Here is a 24,423-nt window from a genome sequence, read left to right as displayed (position 1 = left end):
GTTCCCCAGCCAGGTAGATCTCAATCTCTGCTGCTCTCCTGGATTATGTCCTCCCAGACACAAGACCTAATGCTTGTCCTTGTTCAACTTCATAAGGTTCTTGTTACCCCCCTCTTCCAGCCTACCCAGGTTTTCCTGCAGGATGGCTCCCCCTTCCAAAGCATCCACTTGCCCACTCAGTTTGGTATCATCAGCAAAATTCATCAGGGTACACTTGACCCCATTATCCAGACCACTTAAGATATTAAGCAGTGTCAGGCCCAATAGCAATCCCTGGGGGACCCCACTAGTGACAGGTTGGCAGTTTGAAAAAGAGCTATTTGCCACCACCCTCTGAGTGTAGCCTGTCAGCCAATTCCCCACCCACCACACAGACCACTCATCTTTATCTCAGTATTGCTTAGGAAACTGAAGCGTGCTATGCTGGGAAGGCTTAGAAGACTGACAAATCAGGCCAGCTTTAAACTTTAAAACAAAACTGTACAAAGCTCACTCACCTGCAACAACATACTAATGGTTAGCCCTTGCACCTTGTTAATAATTTTCACTGTATGCAGAACTGTCAGCCTTTCACAACTTATCCTAAGCCAGCTGCAAGTGGCACACAGCACCACAGAACTGAAGCCGGCTCTTCATTGCAGAGGTGTATGTGCCCAGGCCTGACTGACAGCTCCTCTGCTAGGAAAGCTGGGGCTGGGACAGGCTTGCCTTCTCCCCTGGGATTCTGTGCAACTCGCTCCATCCAACCCCTCCAAAGAGGGGGAACAGGAGTCATCTACTTCCAATAATGCTTATCGTGGTTTTGCCACTCACCCCGGTGCATTCGGTAGGACACTCTGCACATTTATCTTGCAACCTTTTGCTATTGGGATGTTTCCTATGTGTAAATACATGCATCTTTGGTGCCCCTTTGGTGGTCACAGAGGTTATATGTTTTATTTAGTTATGCTACCGGTGCTACAAAACACTCACATACTGGTTTTTGTTAACTATCTTAGCATGATCTTTTTTTGGGTTCAATGCATTAACATTAATTACATCCTGATTAATGCACTTATAATTCATATGTATCATAAGCCTTTGCTTTAGCTACACCTAGATATACAATTCTCAGGCTAAGCAGGTGCTCTTCTACCTGGGGTAGTGAAGAATTTCTTCTACAACCTGTGCTATACATAGTTTATCTTCATACCAGCAGAGAAAGTTTAATGTGATATGGTGAAAAGTCATAATAGGACCAGAGTACAAGGGGGGGAAAGATATTTTTTTCTTCTCCCAGAAGAAAATTCAAAGAAATCCTGAAGGTAATTTTAAAAGCAAAGTGCAATTTCAGATAATGCAATCTAGATAGAAGCAAGGATTGCTACCGTATTTACACTATTAATACTCAAATTCTTTCTGCCTGGCACAGATGTGGTCTGCTATTTTGTAATATTACCCCCCTTATTCCATTCACAGACTCATTCTTCAAATCCATGAAATATAGTAATACAGTAATAATAATTTCTCTAGTAGATTTTGTCTATAGCTTGCCTACTCTGGTAAGTGACACCAACACTAAGCAAACACACAAAAAAAATATTCTTTTTTGTTATTTCTACTTTGGCATCAGTGGTTTTACCTACTTATTTCCCACATCCATAAGTATCGTTTAAACACAGCTCCTACTGAAGAATAAGGAGGCGTCTTTGGCCCACGCTTTAAAGGCCATTTGTCTATTCCCACCCCCACACACCCCCCAGAATACAGGCATGGAGTCCAGATAACTTTATTTCATTTAAAACATTCAAAGAAAATGGATTCTTTGCAAGGAAATTAAACAGTATACTAATTATCTGGGTGGCATAGAAAGCATGCCTATAATTTAATGCTACATACATTTTTATTTCCATTACCCCAGTTTCATTGTGGCCTGCTAACGAAATTTTCAAGCTTAAAGTCCTGAACCTTATTAAGTTTTTCTGGAAAAACACTCAAAGTTTGATGAAGACACAGAAACAAGACCACAAACTTTGAACAGAAAATCCTTACTTGCGCTCAGTATTCCAGCTGTTGAGGCTCCAGCAAAAACCCAGAGAAAGAGATGGGTAACTAAAACTTAGCTGCTTGAATATACATAAAATATATGTACTTAAAGCACCCTGGTAAAACAAGGGCTTCAGTCCAAGCAAAACTCAATGCCTATGACACTCAAGCCTCTAGAAAAAAATAGTTGCCTGGGTAATTAATAAAAAAAAAGCCAGCACACACAACCAATTAATCATCTAAGTTTGCCACATGCTGTGTAACTTATCCCTCCTAAGCCTGTCCCCTGATCCCTGTTTCACCTCTGCCCCTCACTAAGCCAGCTGCTAATGCCACCAGCAACTGCCATCTATAGACCAACCACTGCGGGTATACTTCCAGCCAGCTGAAGAGTCATTAAATTATAGTTTGGAAGTCCTGGGCACCCGGAGAGGCAGCTAAAAAGGTCTTCTGGCTGCTCAGTGCCTGGAGAAGTCCTGTAACTTCCATGGACTGAAGTCTTACCTCCAAAACTGTCAGCCGGGTTCCCGATCCCAAGACTGACCTCTCCAGGCAGCATGCTCACTCTGACACTCCTGGTGCTCAAGCCCCCAATCCTCATCACTCACCACAGCTATCTGTATGCCAGTTTTGCCAGTTTCTGATACTTGATCATCTGTCAAAACCAGAAAAATACATAGATGAAGCCAAACCATCAACTAGAGGAAATATATGGATCCAGACGCTCATTTCTAAGCTCCCTGAACCCTGCTGAACACAAAAGTTCCCTAAGCACTATGGTAGAGACGGGGCCTGCCTTCCTGCACATCATGGCCTCATACTTGTCCAGAGCAGGACCTGTTGCAGTAGCTGTACACCCACGGAGGCCTCACCCGTGGCCACCAGGCTCCTGCGGTGACAGCAGCCTGCTGGACCAGGGGCACAAGGGACCCTGCACCAAGGAGGGACCTCACCTCAGCCTGCGTGAGATTATTGCCAGGGCAGGGAGAAGGAAACACATCAAAGGACTCAATGAAACAAAACTCATTTTTTTGCATGATAGCTCTGTAGGTTTAGTGAGCATCTGAAGTCGGCCTTGGAGCTCACCCATGGAAAAGACCATTTTCTCCTTCTGCTCAACTCCCACAGCCACCAGTAAGGACCATTTCAGCTGAAAGAAAACCACCTCTGAGGCAATTACCAGCCCTGTGCATCTAACAAGGGCTGGTAATCCTCCAACCGACCTGGAGCTCAGGCCACCCATGGGCAGGGCAAGGCAGGACAGGACACACACAAGCAACAGCCTGGCAGGGATGGGTATTGCCACTGCAGCAGGACTTACTACAACTCTGTTCAGGGTGCTCTTACCTTCCAACCAGATACCCAGAAATAAAAACACCAACACAGAAAGCTAGACAATCCTAAAAAAATCCAAAATAACAACAAAAAAAAAAATCACACACAAATAAAACATACCAAGAAACCTAGCGAGGCCAGCAAGATACATCAGATGAGGTGACCATTACTGAAGGACCTGCTCAGAGAGCCATGAAGACCAAGCTCTGCCTTGCCCTACCCTCCCAACTGATACCTACACAGACAACAAAGCCTCCCTAGTGGCCTTATCAAGGTGACCCTTAGCAGCTCATTAAATCCTAGCTACATTTCATGTGTGTTGATCCATAAATAACTGCTTTATACCTTCAAGCTGTGCCTATTCCACTTGCAGAACATCTTTGCACCTGGCTACAGGCACCCAAATAAACTTGCCCAGAAGGGGAGTGACAATGACTTACCTGCAGTCAGGTGGTAAAAAAACTCACCTTCCCCAAGACAGGAATTGTGTTTGGCCATGAGCCTGACATTATCTCCATTAGGTCTCTCTACACCATTCGTGTACCCGAGGCACAGCTGAAAGCCTGGGGGACCATCACAACATTTTCACTCAGCCATAAGACAGGTCCCATCAGTGTTTGTCCTGGCATCACTTCCCATGTGAAAGCAGGGTGCCAGGCTCCACCATGGCTCAGGTGCCTGCCCAACCAACCACTGATGCCACTACAACGCTGGCCAGCCACAAAAATAAACAAAAAACCTATATGGAGGCATGTGTAACTCAGCCACCGAGTTTGGTGTATCAGGTGTGAAGGAACACGGACACGGTGGCTGTGTTTGTCACATAGAATAGAAATAACTACTGTGACCTGATGGCTGCTCCAGTTGTTTTTTTTTCTTCTAATATATACAGGCAAACTAAGCTCATCATCTGGTTCTTCTTTATTTTTAAACAATGACCACTACTTTTATTTAGTTAAATATGCCTTTCAAAGACTGTTCATGAAAAATTATTAAGCTTCCATCATACCTTGTGGGTGCCTTCCCATTAACATTTCTTAGACTTTCCATAAAGGTGTGATTTATGGCCTTATCCTACAACCACCCATCGGAGGGATTTTGAATTCATGGAGGCAATCTGCGTGAGTAAATGTTACTCGTGTACATTAGTGGTTTCCATGTCAGGCAATTAACTTCCAAATGTTTGCAGGCTCTTTCTTCATTTTTTTCATACCATAGTCAGGCACGGTATTAATATCCAGTACTGAGTCTAATAAGATTTCCATTACCTTCTGGGGTTAATAATGAACACAGCAGGGACAAAATCAGTATCACTGTATTAACTATCATTAAATAGGATATCTAAGCATCAGCATCATCGAGAGTGAAAAGCTTAGTGTATATAAAAAATTTGTATTTGTCTACTTACCTCATTCAAATTCTAACTTTAACATTAAGCCTTGGATTTGAAAATTAGTAACAAGCAAACACATTGTGCATGGTCAATTAAACTGAACTCTACTATTTCATGTAATTGCAGAAACTGTGAAAACCAGAAGTAAACTTTGTTTCAGCCAGTTTCAAACAAGTGGTTTAGAATTTTCATTAATGAAAAAAAAAATGTCTGAATCAATTGATTTTAAATACGTAATTCTCTGAAGAATTTGACCCTATGTATGACCATTTCAACTTAAAAACTGAATCCATACTATATGCTATAATAGCAAAATTAAATTTTACTACATTCCTTCATCAGCAACATGCATCCGTGTAATTAAAATACTTACAGTTATCAAATCTGAGGCACATATTATGTCTGGTCTAGCACATGGAAGTCTGTGGTAGAGGGCTCAAGGCATATTCCCCACTGGCTAACCTCGGGCACTTAATTTAAGTGTTTGTGTGGACGAGGAAGCTCCAGACAACCTGTCAAGCCAGCAAAGAGAGACAAACCCAAACCACGTAAGTCTGAAGTCACCTCCACACATGATAAAATGATGGCAGAATCACATTTGGGGGGAAGGAAAAAGAGAAAACGCCTCTTTGTCTAGGAGGAAGTCAATAAAACAGAAGGGGGAGAGGGCACACAACGGATCCCAGGCACCCATGTGGTCAGGACAATGAACTCACTTGAGCACTCTGATAATCCCATCCGAATTATGCTGGGTGAAAGGGAGAAGGGCAGAGCCAACCTCTCCTGCAGTCTTCTCTCACTGTGGATCCAGGATACAGATAAAATCATGAGCCCACAGGCCACACAGGGTAGATACTACCCAAATTAAGATGATGCCTATGCATGGCTCTTCCCTGCACTCTTCTCTGTTAAAAGTTTCATGATGGAAGGGCAAACACCATGCAAGTGCTGATTAACTCCAAAATGCACAAGTCCACACAGTTCTGGTCTGAGAAAGTTTATTTATGGCTGAACCCTACTTAGGAAGACCCCACTCATACTGTTGCAAATGACTGTGGCCACTCCAGTTTTAAAAGTAATCCTGCTGTTCTTAATGTGAACCACATACCAACACTGCAATTAATACTAGTTGGCATTTATTAGCAGTTTGAGATACAAGACAGTCTATGGGCTTAGAAAGTGTAGCCTCTTAAGGCAGGCCTGTTCAGAAAAAAATGAGGTAACACAGCAGAGAAATACAATGAGACTTTGCTTGCAGCTTTGTAATCTGCTTTTTTCGAGATTGGATCCACAGGTGAAATACACAGAGCAGTAAGATAGGATTGCAAGGACTAAATCTAGACCATCCTTGAATACTAAACATCTTTTAAAATACACAATTAAAATACAATATTTTCCTAAGTATCACAATTTATCTTCCCACATAAATGAGAACAAAATTAGTTTTAAATATCTCAGAAGCCAATTTTTTCCTCCCTCAGAATCAAAGGGGGCTGAGGACTTTTTGAACAAACAAAGGGATTGACAGCGAATACCCTGCAAGCATCTGTAGCCTCACACATTTCTCATTTACATCTTTATTTTTCTCCTTCTTCCTCAAAGTAATTAAAATCTTCCTTCTGCTGGAAGGCCCATGGGGAATCATCGCAGGGGAGCTGTTCTGAGAGAAGACGAGGTCCTGAGGTGAACCAGCTTCCTCCGGGTCCTCGGTGAGCATCACCTCCACTGTACCCCCAGCAGCGCAGCGTTCCTGGCAAACCTTTCCTGCTGTTGCCCCAGCCGGCACCGGTGGCACGTGGAAATGCCGCTTCCACTGCTCAGTGGACTGAATCGAGGTTTGTGCCTCTGCCCAAGGGCTGACTCACTCGACTGACTGGCACCCCGCCTGACCTAGCCCCATTGCATCTGTCAGAGGCAAGCTGTACTTTAGGTAAGTGCAGCTAAATTTGGGATATGATAACTTTATTTCTGCACATCCACTCAATTAATCTGTTCCTGGACTGTCAGTGATAATAATTTTTCATGAATTACCGATTAAGTCATACACTTAAAATTGTTTTCTGAAACCTCCTATTGTCATCCAAAAACTTTGACAGTGACTCTTGTCATTACAGCTTGTTACCCTTCAGCATCATCACACCCAAAATAAGGTTTATGTTTTCACTTGTTCATACACAGGACTATAAATGTAGTGGAGGGATTACCACTTCATATTCTACTTCTTATTTGCCAGAACTTTCCTTACCCAATTTTCCCTCTGTGACCTTTGCAAATGTGTATTTCCTTATTCTTTTATTGTATTTTCTGTAATTCCTCCTCACCTCCATTATTACTACTGAAACTATTCCCTGTCTTTCTCTTTCCATTTTGTGAAAGCCTTAAATTCCCTCCACACCCCAAATTGTTTAAGGGCTTTCACTTCTGGTCTATATCAGATAGGCTACGATCTAGTTTTCTGTTTTGCTTAATCCTAATTAAACTCCTGGCCCACATACAAATGATGCCTATTACTTCTGTGGCAGATTTTGCTTTTGACTAATCTAGAAATACTCATTTTCCTATATATTTTGTACTAAAGGAAGTTGTCTTTAAAGATCAGCAACTTTGCTCTTCAAACACATAATCAGTGAATACTGCAGAGACGTAATCTGCTCTCATACAGCACTCTCTGCATCAATCCAGGGTGAGGCATTTTGTACTACCTACGAACCAGAAGACCATTTCAGACCATTTAACCATGCTAAGATATAAATATTCAGATTACAAAACAAATAAATGAATTGAGAAGATTAAAAAAAATAAGGGGGGGGGGGGGGGGGGGGGGGTAGGGGGAGGTGGATGGAAATTAATCCTGATCTAAAGCCAGCTAGTTAAACTGTATTCTTGCTACATAGCCACCATTAGCCAACCCCTGCAGTTTCCAGATGTTTATTACAGGATATGCCTGGACAAATCTTCTTTCATAAAAGCTCTTTGACACAAAAACGTTAAACTTTAAGTACCTTAACACAAAAGCAGACCTTTTAAAGGGGATTTACTCGAACTTTTTATATACAAAAACAGCTGGAAAGGGAATAGAATGACAATGAAGTAAAACAATACTTACAGACAACCGCTTAGTAAATCTCCGTCTTCTCCTTTAGGCACAAAAGTGAACTCCATACACCATCAGCACCACGTACACAATAGTCCTATTAAGCTCACCATTTTCTGGAAGATTAAGGGCCTGATCAAAAGAACACTGAAATCGCTGGAAATATCACTATTTGCTTGAACAACTTTGGATCTGGTCCATACTGACTTCGTAAGAATAACTGCTCATAACAACTCAGCTTAAAGCTGTAAGAAAACAACTCTGCTTATAACCTCCATAAAAATACAATAAAAAGGAACATGTTTTCTTTCTATTTACTTTACTTTCCATAATTTTTAAAATGGAAACTTCCAGCGTTTTGCTCCACAATATAATGTAATTCATTTGGTCTGAGGAAGCAAAAGGAAAATACGACAAAGCATAGAAGTCTGGTTCCCTATTCTGAGATGTATCATCATTCACAGTGAAAATAACTTGTGTTATCCCTCAGTTTGATGCTGAACCAAAACTTACTTGCCAAAACCTGGGGGGACAGTGGGACATATTTTTTTCTTTTTAGAAAATGCTCTCTGTATTGCTGGTTCCAGTGTCCTGGTTCTGTATTTCTTCCACGTCCCAACTACCTACGGGCTTTTCGTCACAATTTCACATGTTCATTAAATGCAAGGTCAGACTTCTGTAACTGACAGTTTTACTTCCACTTATATGTATGCGTGTGTGTGCATGTTTATATATTGTAGACCAAGGCCAAAAAATTAATATAGCATCAAATGATAAAAACAAGGACCATGATTCCAAACCATTTTGACTAAAGCTTATGCTGGTTGGATACCAACCTTTCCTAATTTCAGACAAGGCTTCTACTGTTTGCAGTGAGTGCCAGAGAAAATATGTTTCTATTGTTCCTGTATGAGAAAAAAGAAAAAGAAAAAAAAAAAAAAAAAAACAACAACAAAACCAAACAATGATCAAAGAACAGTTAACCACTGGCTGACAAACACAGACAGATCTGTAGGACAAATGAAGCCATGTCTACAAGCAGGATCTCATCTCACCCCAACTAAAAAAATCTGTGTCAAAAACTCCAGTGATTTAATTGGGACTAGAACAGATGTCAAAGTTACGATGTTCTTATAGCCAGAAAGGTTAAACCATTTTGTAAATTTTTTTCTACCACTCTCACAGACTGGAAGTTGTTATTGCCTAATGCCACATTTGGTAGACAGATGGTACTGAGGAAACCTTTATTCTAATTTTACAGGTATTTTAGTAAATTTATGCTAGGATTTTTTGATCACTAATATATGATTAGCATCTTCTATATATAAGTACATAGATCATATACATGCTATGTGATCACCTTGCAATAACAAGCTGGATCACGTTCATGTTAATCAATAGCAATCCTTGTAGATTAGACAAATCAAGCAATACGGAACACCTCCCAGCTTTGTCCAAGTCAATACAGATGTTACCTATGAGCCAGCATACACAGGACAAGCAGTAAAGCTTGCCACTACAAAATTAACTTATCTGTGTATTCTAAAGACATCTGAATAAGCCAAACATGTTTATATCAGGCTGTGTTTGGGCCATGGCCACAGCATTTTTGATGCAGCACTGGGAGCTCTAGCACTCCATTTTTCACACCGTCAAACCATATCAAGTTCCTACAAAACGTCCCCAAACTTCTGATGTTAGGATGCCCAAAGCAGACATTTCTACTTCTGTCTCATTTCAGTAAGCAGCCTTACAGAAAACCCTTCTTGGATTAGACTCATACACAGTAATGAAGTCCAATTCCTGTATATGGCCTTCTTACTCATGGGCCTAATTCAGTTTCTTCATAGGGGAGAAATAATATTATGCCCATTATACACATGTAAAGACTGAGGCATGGAAAAGTAACGCAGTTCTTCCAAATCACCACCCTTAGCAAAGCAAGAGCACAATCCCGTCTTCTAACTTTGGTACTACATCAAATGGCAATTTTTGCCATTCCCTAAAATCACATAAGCTGTGGACACTGTTTTATTACAGCAGTCACCTCTAGAAATTTTCAGAACCAAATTATTACCCAAAAAGCTCATTTTGCCAGGAAAAAAATACGGTTAGATACATATATTTTTTTCTAGCCTCATTTCTTTGTGATTTCTCAGATTAGAATACCAATCAGGTATTATCCTCCCTCTTCCCACAGAGACCACAACACAAGGTGGTTATTTATTTATTACCTATTGAAAATTCTAAAAAGGGGCATTAAAATTTACAGTTTTATATATATAGTTCTGTAGATAAAGGACTTCTGATGATGCTATAATTTTCTGAATTCTGGTCAAGGATTTTCAGTTAATATTCTCCAATACTGCCCTGTAAGCCTATAGTTACATTGCAAAATCAATGTATACAACTATTATTTGGCTTTTCTATCTTTACGTGCAGTAAGAACTGCATTTCTGAAGCTATTTATTGGCACTTTGGTAATGTCATGAAGGCTATTTCTTCCTTCCTAATTGTGCTTTTGTTCCTTTCTGTGCTGAACAAAATATGGTGAAGGGTCAAAAGCATACATCTTTTCTTTCCAGCAAAGTGAACGTTATAAACTAGCTTCCTGGTCACCTCCAGATGCTTAGAAACTACACAGGGGTGGAAACTGGTGGACACAAGTGCTCACGGGATTCCTACTGCCCAATGTTACAGCAGCATGGGAGAGCTGCAGATGGCTTTCTAACACATTCTTCCAGAAGAGGCTTTCCCAAATAAAGCCAGTAGTAGACCACAACCACTAATAGCATTAAGTTGTGCCAAAATATTCCCACTCTGCTCCAGACACTGCCTTTTAAGGGAAGCAATAATCCCCCTTCACCAAGTTTCCCCCAGTTACAGGGAAATCTGTGAGAATCACCAAAAGCCAGCACACTCGCAAATGCATTTCAAAGCTAAGAAAATCCAAGCCTTCCTACAAGATTTCTATCATCTTCCCACTCTACCCTAAATCACATTTACGTGACTCATTCTTCCATTTTACACTTCCCACAACCTGAGCCCTTCCTGTCTTGTCTTCCTTTTCCCTCCTTTTCCTGAAAAGCTTTTACTTTTATGCTTAGCTCACGGAGAGTTATCACAGTACCCGTGTTGTATTTTTCCTCCACTAAATTGATTACTTCTTTAACTCAGCTCTCTGCCTTCTGGAGACGGACACTCCTTTCGTGACCGCACAGCGGTGCAGATTACCACGCAACAGTACGCTGCCTCGCTACTTTTATTTGCAATAAGCATAGCTCCTCTCTTCATGTGGGCACTACATTGCTTTTTTGCAACCCAGCTGCCGCCTCCCACAGCTGCAGGATTCGCCAGGCGGTCCCTTGGAAGCAGCATCCGCGGCAGCTCGCAGCCCTCGGAGCGCAGCAGGGGTGCAGAAAGGCTGCTGCGGGGGGAAGGATGCTCCCCCGCCCCGGTTTCCCGCGCTGGTACCCGGCAGCTGGGGGGAGCAGCCCCCGAGGCCACCCAGCTGCTGTGCTGAGCTCCGTCACGGCGGGGTGACCCTGCTCCTCACGGGGGTAACGTTCTGCTGTCTTGAGTGGCGGAGCTGATCAGCCTCTCCCCGAGAGCCTGGAAGTGCGCTGAATTAAAAGACGCTGCCTCTCGCTAGAGGCAGGATGGGGTTTGTGTTGGCCGTTGCTCCTGGCTGAACTCGGTTGCAGCTGCATTCCCCTCTCCCCCTACACGCGCATCTTGAAGTACCGTCATTTCTTTCCAAGCTCAACATCAAGGTTCGTGTAATTACATATAAGCATATGTATATGATTGTATATGCATGCGTTACTTCAAAAGGGTTTGCACAGCAAAGCCTGCAAAATGAGAAAACACCAGCATTAAAGGAAGCAGGTGTGATTCAGCAGCTTGTTGTGGGCATGTTAGGAGACAGTCACATGTGGCTGCAGACTTGTTTAGTGCATACTGTGCCAAGCCTCCACTTCCTATAAAATTGTAATCACCTCCAGAGCTCTTCTCATCATACCCAAGTGCTTTGCAAGTATTCATCCATTCATGTCAAAATGCATTGGGCAATACTGTTACAGCCCTTCTCAAAATGAAGGAACTGGGACATATGCTAGATATGTTAACACACAATAGCATATGGTACTCAACATATTTGACTACAAGATCCTTCTTTTCCCTCCTCATGCACTGTATACTGCAGCAGAAGCTGAAGTCCTGCAGGTAACTAACCAGCTCTGATTCAACATCAGCAGCACTGCTCACTGTGTATGCTGAACAAATAACAAAATCTTTCTTGGAAAAGATCTTGTCCCAGAATAAAAATCTGGTACTGGTTGAGTCCCTCGTGCCAAAGAACACAGTACAGGATTGACAGGTGGCAGAGAGGGATCTTTTAGTAACAGATCACCACAACATACAGGCTCATTAGGAGCAACATCGTAAGTAAATTTGAAATCCAACCTTTCTCAAGTCTGATGATGCAACTTGCATACTTTGTTTAAAATTTTTCCAAAGTTTTGCTGAGTGAGGCGTATCATCCCTGTCCCCCGTAGGTGCAAGCTCCTGCAGATCAGAGCAACCTTGGTGCTACGTGAGGCAGCAGCTGCCGGGCTGGCACAGCCCCCAGAGATCCCGAGTTTAGCACGGACTTCTGCGGAGAGAGACAACCTTTGGGTTTGATTTCTTAATTGAAAAACTGTAATTGTAGCAACACCAAGCCCCAACTTGCATAATGAGTAGAGTGTGGACCATTGAGATCTATAGCACAGCCTACTCCTACTTCTAATTAAGTAATAACTAGCAGTTGTGAGCTTTTCCATATGCGTATGTAAAGCCTGCTGATAAAAGGGGAAAGGGAACTCTTAACAGCTTTTTTTCTTGTTAGGCTGCAGGAACTTAGGAAGCTGCTAAAAAGTCTGGTAGGATATTTAGCTTTGTGGTTACAGTCTGATTACTTTTAAGTCTAAATGCTTTTTAAATTTTTCTCTTTTACTGTTTGTTTTGCTGCATGTACACTTTTATAGTCATTTCTCTATACTTCGGTAGTTGTGGCCTCTTTTTTCTGCTATTCTATGTTTTGTTCTATATATATGCTTTTCTTTTTCTACTTTCTCCTTCTTCCTTACCAACAGTGGGAGTAGTAAGTGTATGGATGGTAAGTGTACACGTGCTCCACGGCAATATCCTGCTGTACAGAGGAGCTGGCAGAACCCTGGAAATAATTATTTGGGGAAAATAGTGTTCATCCTCCACAGCAATTGTGTGGAACACATGAACTTGCACAGTTTGTGTCATGCAGTCTAGTCACTAATCAGGAATTGTGAGAGGAGATGTCTAATACAGATTTTTTGAGGACCAACTTATAAATTTCTGAGAGTGTGTTAAGCTGAGGCTTTTCAAGGACTTATTACTTTGGTGTATCTTCCTGAGAATGGCAAAAAGCACTCCTGAGACCTCCATCTGTTAAAGTCACTCTTCCAAAATGTGGAGGTGGTAAAATTTCTGAATTGAATGGCACAATATTTTTGGCATAGACAAAATAATGTATTTTCTTTGATTATTGCCTCATAGATGACAGAACTGCTTTTCAACTGGAATTTCCTCGATACTCAAATTGTGGTGGGTAACGCTATGGAAAAGCTAACACCAGCTACATGCAATTTGAGGAGAAAAGCAACCGCATGAGTATAGGGTCTTATGTGAAGACTCAAACAGATAAATGCAGTCTTAACTATTGGTAGTGAAAGTAGCTCCACCCAGAATAGGTAAAACAATACAGATGCGTGCTCTCTACCTAAGTGACTACATAATTATAACATTGTTTCTCCCATCTTTCTCCTTTCTCTTTCTAGTCGGTGCTATTGTTATCTGTTGTGTAGTTGGTATGATGACTCAGATAACAGAATCATGATGAAGATTATGTATACATGGAACACCAAGGCCAAAGAATGCAAATTCTCCTGGGCAAACAACCTAAGGTGGGTTTTTTATTTATTCTGCCAAGCACCACACATCGTATTATAAGACTAAGAATAAAGTTTTGTATTTTTAACTACTGCTTTCAAGCTGAACCTCAAAACAAGCTACACTTTAGTTCAAGGCTTGAACTTGCTGTTGAAAAGAAAATCAACACAGCAATTTTTTTTATCATGAGTAACTACATCTACCTATGGCTTTGAGTGTGTAATAAGAAGCTTAACAGAGTCTCAAGCAACTGGAGTTTTCCACTGCAGTTTTGTCCTCATTTGCTCTAGTAATCATTCAAGCTTAGCAGCATTTGTTAAATTCAGATACAGGTCAACTGTATTTCAATGAAGTTCAAAGAAATGGGTGCAGTTGATTAAGCCATATCATAAAAAAATATATATATATATATATATAAAATAGTGGCTTGATGATCCCTGTCTTGATAATATTTTGCTTCTCAGCTGATGAGGTTTATATCTATGGAGTAAACTATCTTTCTGAAAATTCTAGTTAGATGATAAGTAATTTGCCTTACTGAAAAGATTTTGTCAAAAAAATATCTTCTGTGAAGCAAGTTAGATACAGATGTCATCTCTCATCTGCAAGTAAACAGATAAACTGAAAGGAATATGTATTTTTGATTGATCACCTTGTGTAAAGTCATTTTCGTTGGTTTATAATGCATCTGCAGCACTACAACAGGCATTAAGTTCAAGACTGTCAGATTTGCCACTAATTAATAGATTAAAAACAATGGGACGTGAGGCAAGCTTATAGGAATTGGGCCCAACGTTGTTTGGGGAGTGTAAAGCCATGCATACGGAAATGAATGTTTTGAAGTAACCAGGGGAGTGTTTTGAAGTGATCAGTGGCTGGTCTGATCTGGACACTATAAAAAGGCCTACTTGCTAGAAAATGTTGAGAGTTTAACTGTAAAAAAAAAAAAAGTTTTCTTACATTTATCTCAGTACAGACTTGCATCAGCTATGAACACAAGTCATTACAACAGGCTGATGGTTTGGGGTTTGTTTTTTTTTTTGCAGTAAATATTATGATAGGCTCTGACAGCTGGAGAAGGTGGGCCAATAGCAATGGACTGCACCAATCTGCTGTTTCATACCAAAGAGCCTCTTGCTGCTTGAGCTGTCTCCCTGAAATCTGTATGAATGTTTGGGGGCAAGGGAAAGGAGACAGAAGCTGCCTTAAGAAACCCATATAGGATGCATCCACAGTCCAGAACAGAATTACAGTGGTGCATCCACAGCAATTCTTATTCAGAAAGACTCCCAGCACCTGCTGGAGAAGCTCCATCACGTCCGAGCACTAGTGCAGTTCAGGGCATGTAATGAAGTAATACTTTATCTTCATTTATTAAAACAGCTGTCTAAGGTCGTAAATACGAGTTGTTTTTATCACCAGGAGTCTTCCCATAAGCATGAGGATGATGATTTACACCGTATCTCCAGTTCTGCTTACATTTGCAACCTCGCGGCAGATGCTTGGCACCAGTGGTGTTCAAAAGCCATCAGAAAATGCCTTGATCACTGGTGACCTCTGCAAGAACTTTGGTGGCTGCTACATCGATCTGACCCAAGGAGTGCTCCTCAGGCAAACACGAAGGCAGGCTTTGTTTTATTGATTAGTCAAATGGTCTAGCCTTCCTGTTTTGTCTCCTCATTGGCAATTAAGAGAGAAATCCATTGAGGGAGTGGTGGCAGTGAACCTTTCCCTCTGACACAAATAACCTTAATCAGACCTCTTAGTTAATTTCTGAAATTGTTCTGTATCGACCTCTGTTTGAAGCAGGATTTTCATCCTAGAGCCCTATCAGTAAAACATACACATCTTCCTGTTAGCAAAGCAGGCTTTTTCTAATGGTGACATCTTTTACTACTTATTTACAATCCTAATCACATCATTGATTCCAGTAATCTTTCCTGCACTAAGAGCTGTTATTAATTCTCTCAAAGGAGAACCTGGGTGGGTTTTGTTGGTTGCTTTTTTTTTTTTTTTGTTTTGTCTTGTTTTTTAAACCTAGATAATTAAAATTAAAATAAGTAATGAAAATCTAGGAGATTTGCAGGTGGAAGGAGCAAGTCCACATCCCAATGGGTTTTTAACATCCATTAACATTAGCTTTCTACACCCAAAGCTCTGATTGTCCAGGTTAGGAAAGCCACAGTTTAATCCGAAACATATCATTTGGGCATGTCCTCATTTGTGTGACTCCTTTTGTGTCTGAACAAGGGAACTGCTACACTTGGGTAATGTGAAATGAAGCATTTCCTTGCCTCTTCCCCAATAATCACTGATTTAACCCCCCCCCCCCCCAAATGAACGCTGTAATCCTTTACCTCCATCTCCCCATCTGTGTTTTATACTGTTTCATGAAGGCCAGAACTTGTTTGTCCTTTTTAATGTCAACTGATATTCTAGATGAGGAACCAGTGAAATAATTGGGGATGTTCACAGCTTATGTCACTATGACTTCATCGCTGCTCTGTGATGAAGGGCAAAAGAACTCGGTCCCGAGGGGAAGCCCTGGCTGTGGGGCACTAATGCAGGCTGAATCTGGGGCTAAAGCCCCACCTTATCTGACAGCTCTTTCTCCCCTTAGGTACGCACGCAGTTTCTCGAGTTGATTAACCCTCCCAGCGTGTGCATTACATGCAAAGTTTTTTTATCTTTAAAATAATCCATAAGATTTGGTAAATGGCAATGCGAGGGAAGATCTGGCTGAGCAGGAGTACTATTTATCGCATGTTCTCCTTGCTAGAAAATGCCCCTTTGTACTCGGGGTGCCAGAGAGGCACGTCAGGCTTTTGGCAGGGAGGAAAGGTTAGACTTACCCAGGTGCTATCCCCGTCAGCAGGGTGGATGTACAAACCTGATGTCATCTATTTACATTTCTAAATCGCAGCATGGAGCAAAATGCGGCGATACGAAAGATTAGTCTTCATTTGGCAAAGTAACTGCCAAATTAAATGATGACAGATGGAAAAACTAAATGCCATGGTGTCAGGGGTCCGATGATAGCCCTCTGCTTTCGTGAGAGGTAAATATATAAACCTCAGCTTGTGCCTGCAGAAGATACGCGTCCAGTTTAAAGGCAGCCCTCGGACTTTTTATTTAATCAATACCCCCTATCGAAGAAAGCAGCGTACAGCATTAGAACTAAAACAGTGTTATTAGAAAATGATATAGTGCACATTAGGATGTATAATTCATGTCGCCTTCATTTGCTCAGACCGTCGTGAAAATCCATAAATCATTTTCTCGTTCATGTATTGCCTAAGTGCAATTTGTCATTTTGCATTAGAGGGCCGCCTCAGATCATCGGCGCTTTTAATTCACTGCTCGGGGTTTAACACCCTGCAGAGGAGCGCCCCCCCCCCGCGCCCCAGCTCCCCTCACACAAAATGGAGACCCGCTTTGAAACACGGCGGGGGGGGTGGGAGTGGGGGTGCCACCGCCGAGCTGCGGCCCCCCCCGGCACTGCACCCGCTGCCCGGAGGGAGGGAGGGAGGGAGGCGGCTCCCTTTACGCGTACACATCTATAGGACTAGATATATGTGTATTCCCGCGTGGTTTTTGCCGCCCCCCCCCCCCCCCCCCCCCGAATCAGGCCGGCTTTACCAAAGCGTTGCGTGGGGTGGGGGGGTGGGGGGGTGTCGCGCCCCGACGCCGCTTTCGCCGCGCCGCCGCCCCGACCCCCGCACCCCCCCCACCCCCCTAAATGACACACACACACACCCCTTACCTCCGGCCCCGGGGTGGGATCGCTCTCGGTCACGGCCCCGGGGCGGGCGGCAGCTCCTCCATTTCCGAGCTTCCCCCCCGCCCCCCCCCCGCCCCGGGTTTCGCCGGTGCCGCCCGCGTTGGCGGGAGGGAAGAGAAGCTCGGGGCTCCCGGGGCTCCGCCGCTGGGGCGGGCTGGGGGACGGGCCGCGCCGGGTCACGTTCCAGTCACCGGGAGCGGCCGTCTCCGTGGCGGCGGGTTAACCCCACCGGCCGCTCGCACTCCCGGGGACAGCGGAGCCCTCGACTTCGGGTCGCTGCTGCCTCCAACTTGGCGGCGGCGCGCGGAGGGGGGGGGGGGCTCTGGCGAAATCCAGTTTTATTGGAAAACACCCACCGAAATCGCCCCGCCGGCTCTGCTCAGATCTGCTCTCAGCGCCGGGGGAGGGGAACAGGATGCTATTTGGGGTGGCCTTTCCCTGCCCTGCCGCGCCGCAGGCAGCACCGGCGGCTACCCCGCACACACCCGCCTCTTACCCCACCCGCGGCGAGGCAGCACCGTGGGCCGCTACACCGGATTCCAAAGCCGCCGCGGCGGCCGGCGGCCGTTCTGGGCCCGCGGAGGAGGGGAGCGAAAAGCGGCGCCGAGGGGGCGTGGGGTGGGGGGTACGTGTGAATGGGGGACGGCAAGAGAAGGGGTCCCGGGGCCGGGAGCGCGGGGCTGCCGCGGCGGGGACGAAAGCCCCGCTCCCCCCGTGGGCGCGGGGGCGGTGCCGCCGGCGGGGCGCAGTGCGCCACTGCCGCCGCTGGGGGGCGCCCGCCGCCCGCGAGTGTGGCCGTTGGGGCGGGGCGGGGGCCGCGCGCTCCGGGGGGGGGTGGTGGGGGCCGACGGCACCGCGCACCGTTCCGCCGGTGCGCTGTAATCCGCGTCGCGGCGGAGGCGGAGGGGAGGCTTTGGGACGAACTAGCGGCAGCGGCCCCCGGCGTGCCCCCCGCCTCGGCTCAGTGCGGACGGGCGCCCGGTGGCCCCGGGACCCCTCTCCCCGGGGCGGGCGGGCGGGCGGGAGCGCGGGCACCGGGGAGGGGGGGTTTGGTGCACGCATAAGTTTGGAAATGTGAAAATTCCTGCGTTTTCGCACCGGGAAACTCATCCTAGTGTACAGCGTGTGGTTTGGGAAGGAGCCGCTGCTTGCTGGGTGGTGACGGGTGGGGTCAGAGCAGCAGCGGCTCGTACCTGCTTGGTGTTGCTCTTTCGAAACAATAAAACAACACGTTGGGGGGGGGGGGAATACATTTAATCCTTCATTTGGCAAAGTTACGGACGTGGATCTTCAGCTGTAAAAGGCCCGTGGACACGGCGGGACCCACCTCGGGTTAGGTCTGTGAACACCCGTCTCCAAACACACACACACACACACACACACACACGCAACCCCCTCAGCGCCGAACCCCCTCCTCGGTACCGGCGGGGGTCCACGGCCAAAAGCACTGGCCAGCAACGCCTCAGCCGAGCACTTGACGCGCTCTCGGCACTATTGGTCGGATCGGCTTCATTTAGCACCGAGCCGCCTCCTGTCTGAGGGAAAAGGGGACGGGAAGGCTCCTGTTGCTGCGTGCGGCACACGGGTGCCCCGGCCCCGGGTTACTAAAACCCGGGAGAAGCCGCCAAGCCGAACCTCGGCGGCGGCTGCCAGCCCTGGGGGGCGGCCAAGCTGCCTCCGAGACACCGGTACCGGCGCTGGCAGCGCGTGAAGCCCGGGCGCAACGGGCACCGACGCCCGCGACCGGAGCGTTGTACTTAAAAAAATAAAGGGGTGGCTGGGGAACCTCCCCCCCCCGCCCCAGGGGTTCCCGCCCGCCGCCTTCGGGCACCGTTCCCCCGCTGCCCGACGGTCTCCGGTTACGTTGGTGGAAATTCCGGAGTGTAAATCGGGGCGAAAAAAGCAGTGCAGGCTCCTGATACTTTAAATTGGCTGGCGCTGGAAACGCTGTGAGGCGTGAGGATGGAAAAGTTGCACTTTCTCCACCGTCGAGCTAATTAGCTAAGGCAGCCCGTAAAGGAAAAGGGAGGGGGCTGTGGAATAATCATCTCAAGTTTCCCCTTGTTTATGCGTTTTATGTAAAAATAAAAATACGCCCAGCCTCAGGTAGGAAAGTTAGTAGCTGGTGGAAACTCCCTCTCTAAGGAGAAGGTTGTTTACGGCTAGCCGTGTGTGCGCGCTAATGACGAGCGGTGATCTCCCTGCCCAGCGACTGCGGCGGGGGAACTGCCACCCTCGCGGGTGGGCAGGGGGGTGGGCAGGGGGACCGGGCAGGGGGACCGGGCAGGGGGATCGGGCAGGGGGACCGGCCAGGGGGATCGGGCAGGGGGATCGGCCCGGCAGCTGCCGGGCTCGCCTTGCGCAGCCCTTGCGCTGCTTGCGCTGGCTGCGCGCTCGCCCGCTCTCCCATATGTGACGCAGCCTACTTGACGTGCACCGCGGCCAATGGGGTGCCGCCCCCGGGGGCGTTGCTACCGGCTGATTGGTTGGCAGGAGCCGGGCGCTGCGCAAAAACAGAAAAGCCGAGCGCTGCCGGCTCAGAAACTGCCGGCAGAGATCAGAGGAGCCGGGACCGGGACCGGGACCAGGGCCGGGGCCGGGACCGGAGCCGAGACGGGAGGCGAGCGGCAGCGGCAGCAGCAGCAAGCAGAGACAGACACAGAGCGAGAGGGGCTAGACGCAAAAAGCAGCAAGAGAGAGGAAAAAAAAAAAACAAAAACCAAAACCAAAACTGATCGGCACATCCTTAAAAAAGCAGAGTGATGATGAACATAATAATAGCAATAAAAGAAGAAAATGAAAGACTATCAATAGAAGAGAGAAAAATCTAAAATCTTTAAATAAAAAAAAAAAGAGGAAATCCTAGACAAATCAGGGAATGAAAGTTTTGGGTAGAAAAGCTATTCTTTGCCTTTTTTGATACGAAATCTTTTTGAGGGTTATTTTTTTTTTTTTTTAATTTCGCGGTTTTCTTCCTTTTTCTTGCATCTAAGAGGGCATGTTCACCGGCTCTTCCAGCAGCATCTACCCCTCCAGCTCCAACCACGAAGACAAACCGAGGACAATCTTGAAATACAAAAATTTCCTCCTTGGGATTTGCTGCTGCTGCTGCTGCCTCCGCCGCCACTGCTGCTGCCGCGGTGCAGTGCCAAGACTCTCGGAATAAATAAAAGCCGGCTACTGTGTATCTCTAGATACCTCCAGCTAATTACCTATTATTAGTTGGCCATTTATTTCGAAGATCACAGATGAAGTGGGGACGCCTGTCTTCTTCATTTGGTCAGCGTGTGACACAATAATACTCATAACAAAAAGGAGGGAGATGGGGGAGAAAAAAATCCTAACATGAATCAGAAGAAATAATATCTAGCATACCCCCCCCCAAATCAATCTCTTCCCCCTTCCCCCCCCCCCTCTTCCCCCTCCCCCGATCCCTCTCTCTCCAGACGCTCGCAGACGCGGACACACACGCACACACACACAGATAGACACGCACAGGCAGGCACACACACACACACACACACACACACAGAGTACTGTGTATTTTCGGAGGAGGAGGAGGTGGTGGTGGTGGCTTTCGGAAGAGGAGGAAGAGGTGGTGTTGGGGAGGGGGTATCTCTTTCCCCGTTTGGAGATGATTGTGCTATTCCTCTTTGCCTTGCTCTGGATGGTGGAGGGGGCCCGTTGCCAGCTCCATTACACGGTGCAGGAGGAGCAGGAGCATGGCACGTTCGTGGGGAATATCGCCGAGGACCTGGGCTTGGACATTACAAAACTTTCGGCTCGCCGCTTCCAGACGGCGCCCAACTCCCGCAGCCCTTACCTGGAGCTCAACCTGGAAACCGGGGTGCTCTACGTGAATGAGAAGATCGACCGGGAGCAGATCTGCAAGCAGAGCCCCTCCTGCCTGCTGCACCTGGAGGTCTTCCTGGAGAACCCCCTGGAGCTGTTCCGGGTGGAGATCGAGGTGCTGGACATCAACGACAACCCGCCCTCCTTCCCGGAGCCCGACCTCACGGTGGAGATCTCGGAGAGCGCCACGCCGGGCACCCGCTTCCCGCTGGAAAGCGCCTTCGACCCCGACGTGGGCACCAACTCGCTGCGCACCTACGAGATCACCCCCAACAGCTACTTCTCCCTCGACGTGCAGACGCAGGGGGACGGCAACCGCTTCGCCGAGCTGGTGCTGGACAAGCCGCTGGACCGGGAGCAGCAGGCGGTGCACCGCTACGTGCTGACCGCGGTGGACGGCGGGCAGCCCCAGCAGCGCACCGGCACCGCCCTGCTCACCATCAGGGTGCTGGACTCCAACGACAACGTCCCCGCCTTCGAGCAGCCCGTCTACACCGTGTCGCTGCCGGAGAACTCGCCGCCGGGCACCCTGGTGCTGCAGCTGAACGCCACCGACCCCGACGAGGGCCAGAACGGCGAGGTGATCTACTCCTTCAGCAGCCACATCTCCGCCCGCGCCCGGGAGCTCTTCGGCATCGCGCCGCGCACCGGGCGGCTGGAGGTGAGCGGCGAGCTGGACTACGAGGAGAGCAGCGTGTACCAGGTGTACGTGCAAGCCAAGGACCTGGGGCCCAACGCCGTGCCGGCGCACTGCAAGGTGCTGGTGCGGGTGCTGGACGCCAACGACAACGCGCCCGAGATCAGCTTCTCCACCGTCAAGGAGGCGGTGAGCGAGGCGGCGGCGCCGGGCACGGTGGTGGCCCTCTTCAGCGTCTCGGACCGCGACTCGGAGGAGAACGGGCAAGTGCAGTGCGAGCTGCTGCAGGGCGACGCGCCCTTCCGCCTCAAGAGCTCCTTCAAGAACTACTACACCATCGTGACCGAGGGCCCGCTGGACCGCGAGCAGCCGGGCGGCGACGCCTACACCCTCACCGTGGTGGCCCGGGACCGCGGCCAGCCGCCGCTCAGCACCAGCAAGTCCATCCAGGTGCGGGTGAGCGACGTGAACGACAACGCGCCGCGCTTCAGCCAGCCCGTCTACCAGGTCTACGTGAGCGAGAACAACGTGCCCGGCGCCTACATCTACGCCGTCAGCGCCACCGACCGGGACCAGGGCGCCAACGCCCAGCTCGCCTACTCCATCCTGGAGAGCCAGATCCAGGGCATGTCCGTCTTCACCTACGTCTCCATCAACTCCGAGAACGGCTTCCTCTACGCCCTCCGCTCCTTCGACTACGAGCAGCTCAAGGAGTTCAGCTTCCAGGTGGAGGCCCGCGACGCCGGCGAGGAGCCGCAGCCGCTGGCCGGCAACGCCACCGTCAACATCGTCGTGGTGGACCAGAACGACAACGCCCCCGCCATCGTCAGCCCCCTGCCCGGCCGCAACGGCACCCCGGCGCGGGAGGCGCTGCCCCGCGGCGCCGAGCCGGGCTACCTGGTGAGCCGGGTGGCGGCGGTGGACGCCGACGACGGGGAGAACGCCCGCCTCACCTACAGCATCGTGCGGGGCAACGAGGCCAGCCTCTTCCGCATGGACTGGCGCACCGGGGAGCTGCGGACGGCGCGCAGGGTGCCGGCCAAACGCGACCCCCAGCGCCCCTACGAGCTGGTCGTCGAGGTGCGCGACCACGGCCAGCCGCCGCTCTCCTCCACCGCCGCCATCCAGGTGGTGCTGGTGGACGGCGCGGCCGAGCGGCCCGGCGGCGGCGGCGGCGGCGGCGGCGGCCTGGGAGCCGGGGCGGGCGCGGGGGGCGGCGGCGGCGGCGGCTCCTCCGGCGAGCATCGCCCCAGCCGCGCCGGCGGGGACACCTCGCTCGACCTCACCCTCATCCTCATCATCGCCCTGGGCTCCGTCTCCTTCATCTTCCTGCTGGCCATGATCGTCCTGGCCGTGCGCTGCCAGAAGGAGAAGAAGCTCAACATCTACACCTGCCTGGCCAGCGACTGCTGCCTGGGCTGCTGCTGCTGCTGCCCCTGCTGCAGCCGCCAGGCGCGGGCCCGCAAGAAGAAGCTCAGCAAGTCGGACATCATGCTGGTGCAGAGCTCCAACGTGCCCAGCAACCCGGCGCAGGTGCCGGTGGAGGAGTCGGGCAGCTTCGGCTCCCACCACCACAACCAGAACTACTGCTACCAGGTCTGCCTCACCCCCGAGTCCGCCAAGACCGACCTGATGTTCCTCAAGCCCTGCAGCCCCTCCCGCAGCACCGACGCCGAGCACAACCCCTGCGGGGCCATCGTCACCGGCTACGCCGACCAGCAGCCCGACATCATCTCCAACGGCAGCATTTTGTCTAGCGAGGTAAGGGCCGGGCGTGTGTGCGTCCCCCCTCACAACCACCCCCCCCCACACACACACACACACCCCCACCCCCGGCCCCAGCTCCTTTTGGGGCCCGCTGTGCCCCGCCGTTGCGCTGCGGGCTTTCCCCAGGCCCCGCGTCGCTTTCCCGCCGTCTCCCGGAGCTCCCGCCCCTCCTCTCCCGGCGGGGAAGGCGCTTCGTGCTTTCCCCTTGCCGCCTCCTTTTCTCTTGTAAGTCAGTCGCCCGCGGGTTCCTCCTCGTTGGCCTCTAATATTTGGGAGGCTTCGGCGGCAGGCGAGGGAGAAGGGTGCGGGGCAGCGCCCCCCCCCCCCCGCCCCGGCCAGCCCCCGGTCTCAGAAACTGGTGCAGCCCACGCGTGTGTGTGTGTCCTGTGTTCCCCTTCCTCCCCCCCCGCCGCCTCCCGGTGCCCGAATCTGGCCCCTGCCGGTCAGCATCGGGGTGCAGAGCTCCGCCCGAGCCCCGAGCTGCAAGCAGATCGCGGGGGGGTGTGTGGGGGTGTGGGGGGGGTGAGGGGTGTTACTGCTTTTCCCCGGGTCGCTGCCGCTGACAGTGCATG

At 48.7% G+C, this 24,423-nt stretch overlaps 1 protein-coding gene and 1 long non-coding RNA gene across 8 annotated transcripts in view; one reads left to right on the top strand and one right to left on the bottom strand.

Moving 5' to 3' along the window:
- The window catches only part of LOC116962826, a 113,912-nt gene extending 95,652 nt beyond the window's left edge, over nt 1–18,260 (bottom strand). The window contains exons 1-6 of one of the 2 annotated variants that reach the window (XR_004407836.2): nt 17,578–18,260; nt 16,667–16,898; nt 12,312–12,501; nt 8,684–8,752; nt 7,860–7,963; nt 5,127–5,265 (exon numbers count right to left, since the gene is read on the bottom strand). This is a non-coding gene — a long non-coding RNA (uncharacterized LOC116962826). The remainder of the gene's footprint in view (nt 1–5,126; nt 5,266–7,859; nt 7,964–8,683; nt 8,753–12,311; nt 12,502–16,666; nt 16,899–17,577) is intronic. The other variant, XR_004407837.2, reaches the window with a different exon arrangement.
- Nucleotides 18,261–19,462: 1,202 nt separating this feature from the next.
- The window catches only part of PCDH10 (protocadherin 10), a 38,098-nt gene continuing 33,137 nt past the window's right edge, over nt 19,463–24,423 (top strand). For 3 of the 6 annotated variants that reach the window (XM_042796719.1, XM_042796717.1, XM_042796718.1), the window contains exon 1: nt 19,463–23,845. In XM_042796719.1, coding sequence (XP_042652653.1) covers nt 21,230–23,845 — 2,616 coding nt within the window. In that variant the 5' untranslated portion in view covers nt 19,463–21,229. The remainder of the gene's footprint in view (nt 23,846–24,423) is intronic. The other 3 variants (XM_042796720.1, XM_042796722.1, XM_042796721.1) reach the window with 2 other exon arrangements.

The sequence above is a fragment of the Tyto alba genome, unplaced genomic scaffold (assembly GCF_018691265.1).
Source record: "Tyto alba isolate M040663 unplaced genomic scaffold, T.alba_DEE_v4.0 Super-Scaffold_23, whole genome shotgun sequence".
Taxonomy (NCBI): Eukaryota; Metazoa; Chordata; class Aves; order Strigiformes; family Tytonidae; genus Tyto; species Tyto alba.
The sequence above is the reverse complement of the archived record's forward strand: the minus strand, read 5'-3'. Positions and strand labels throughout refer to the sequence as shown.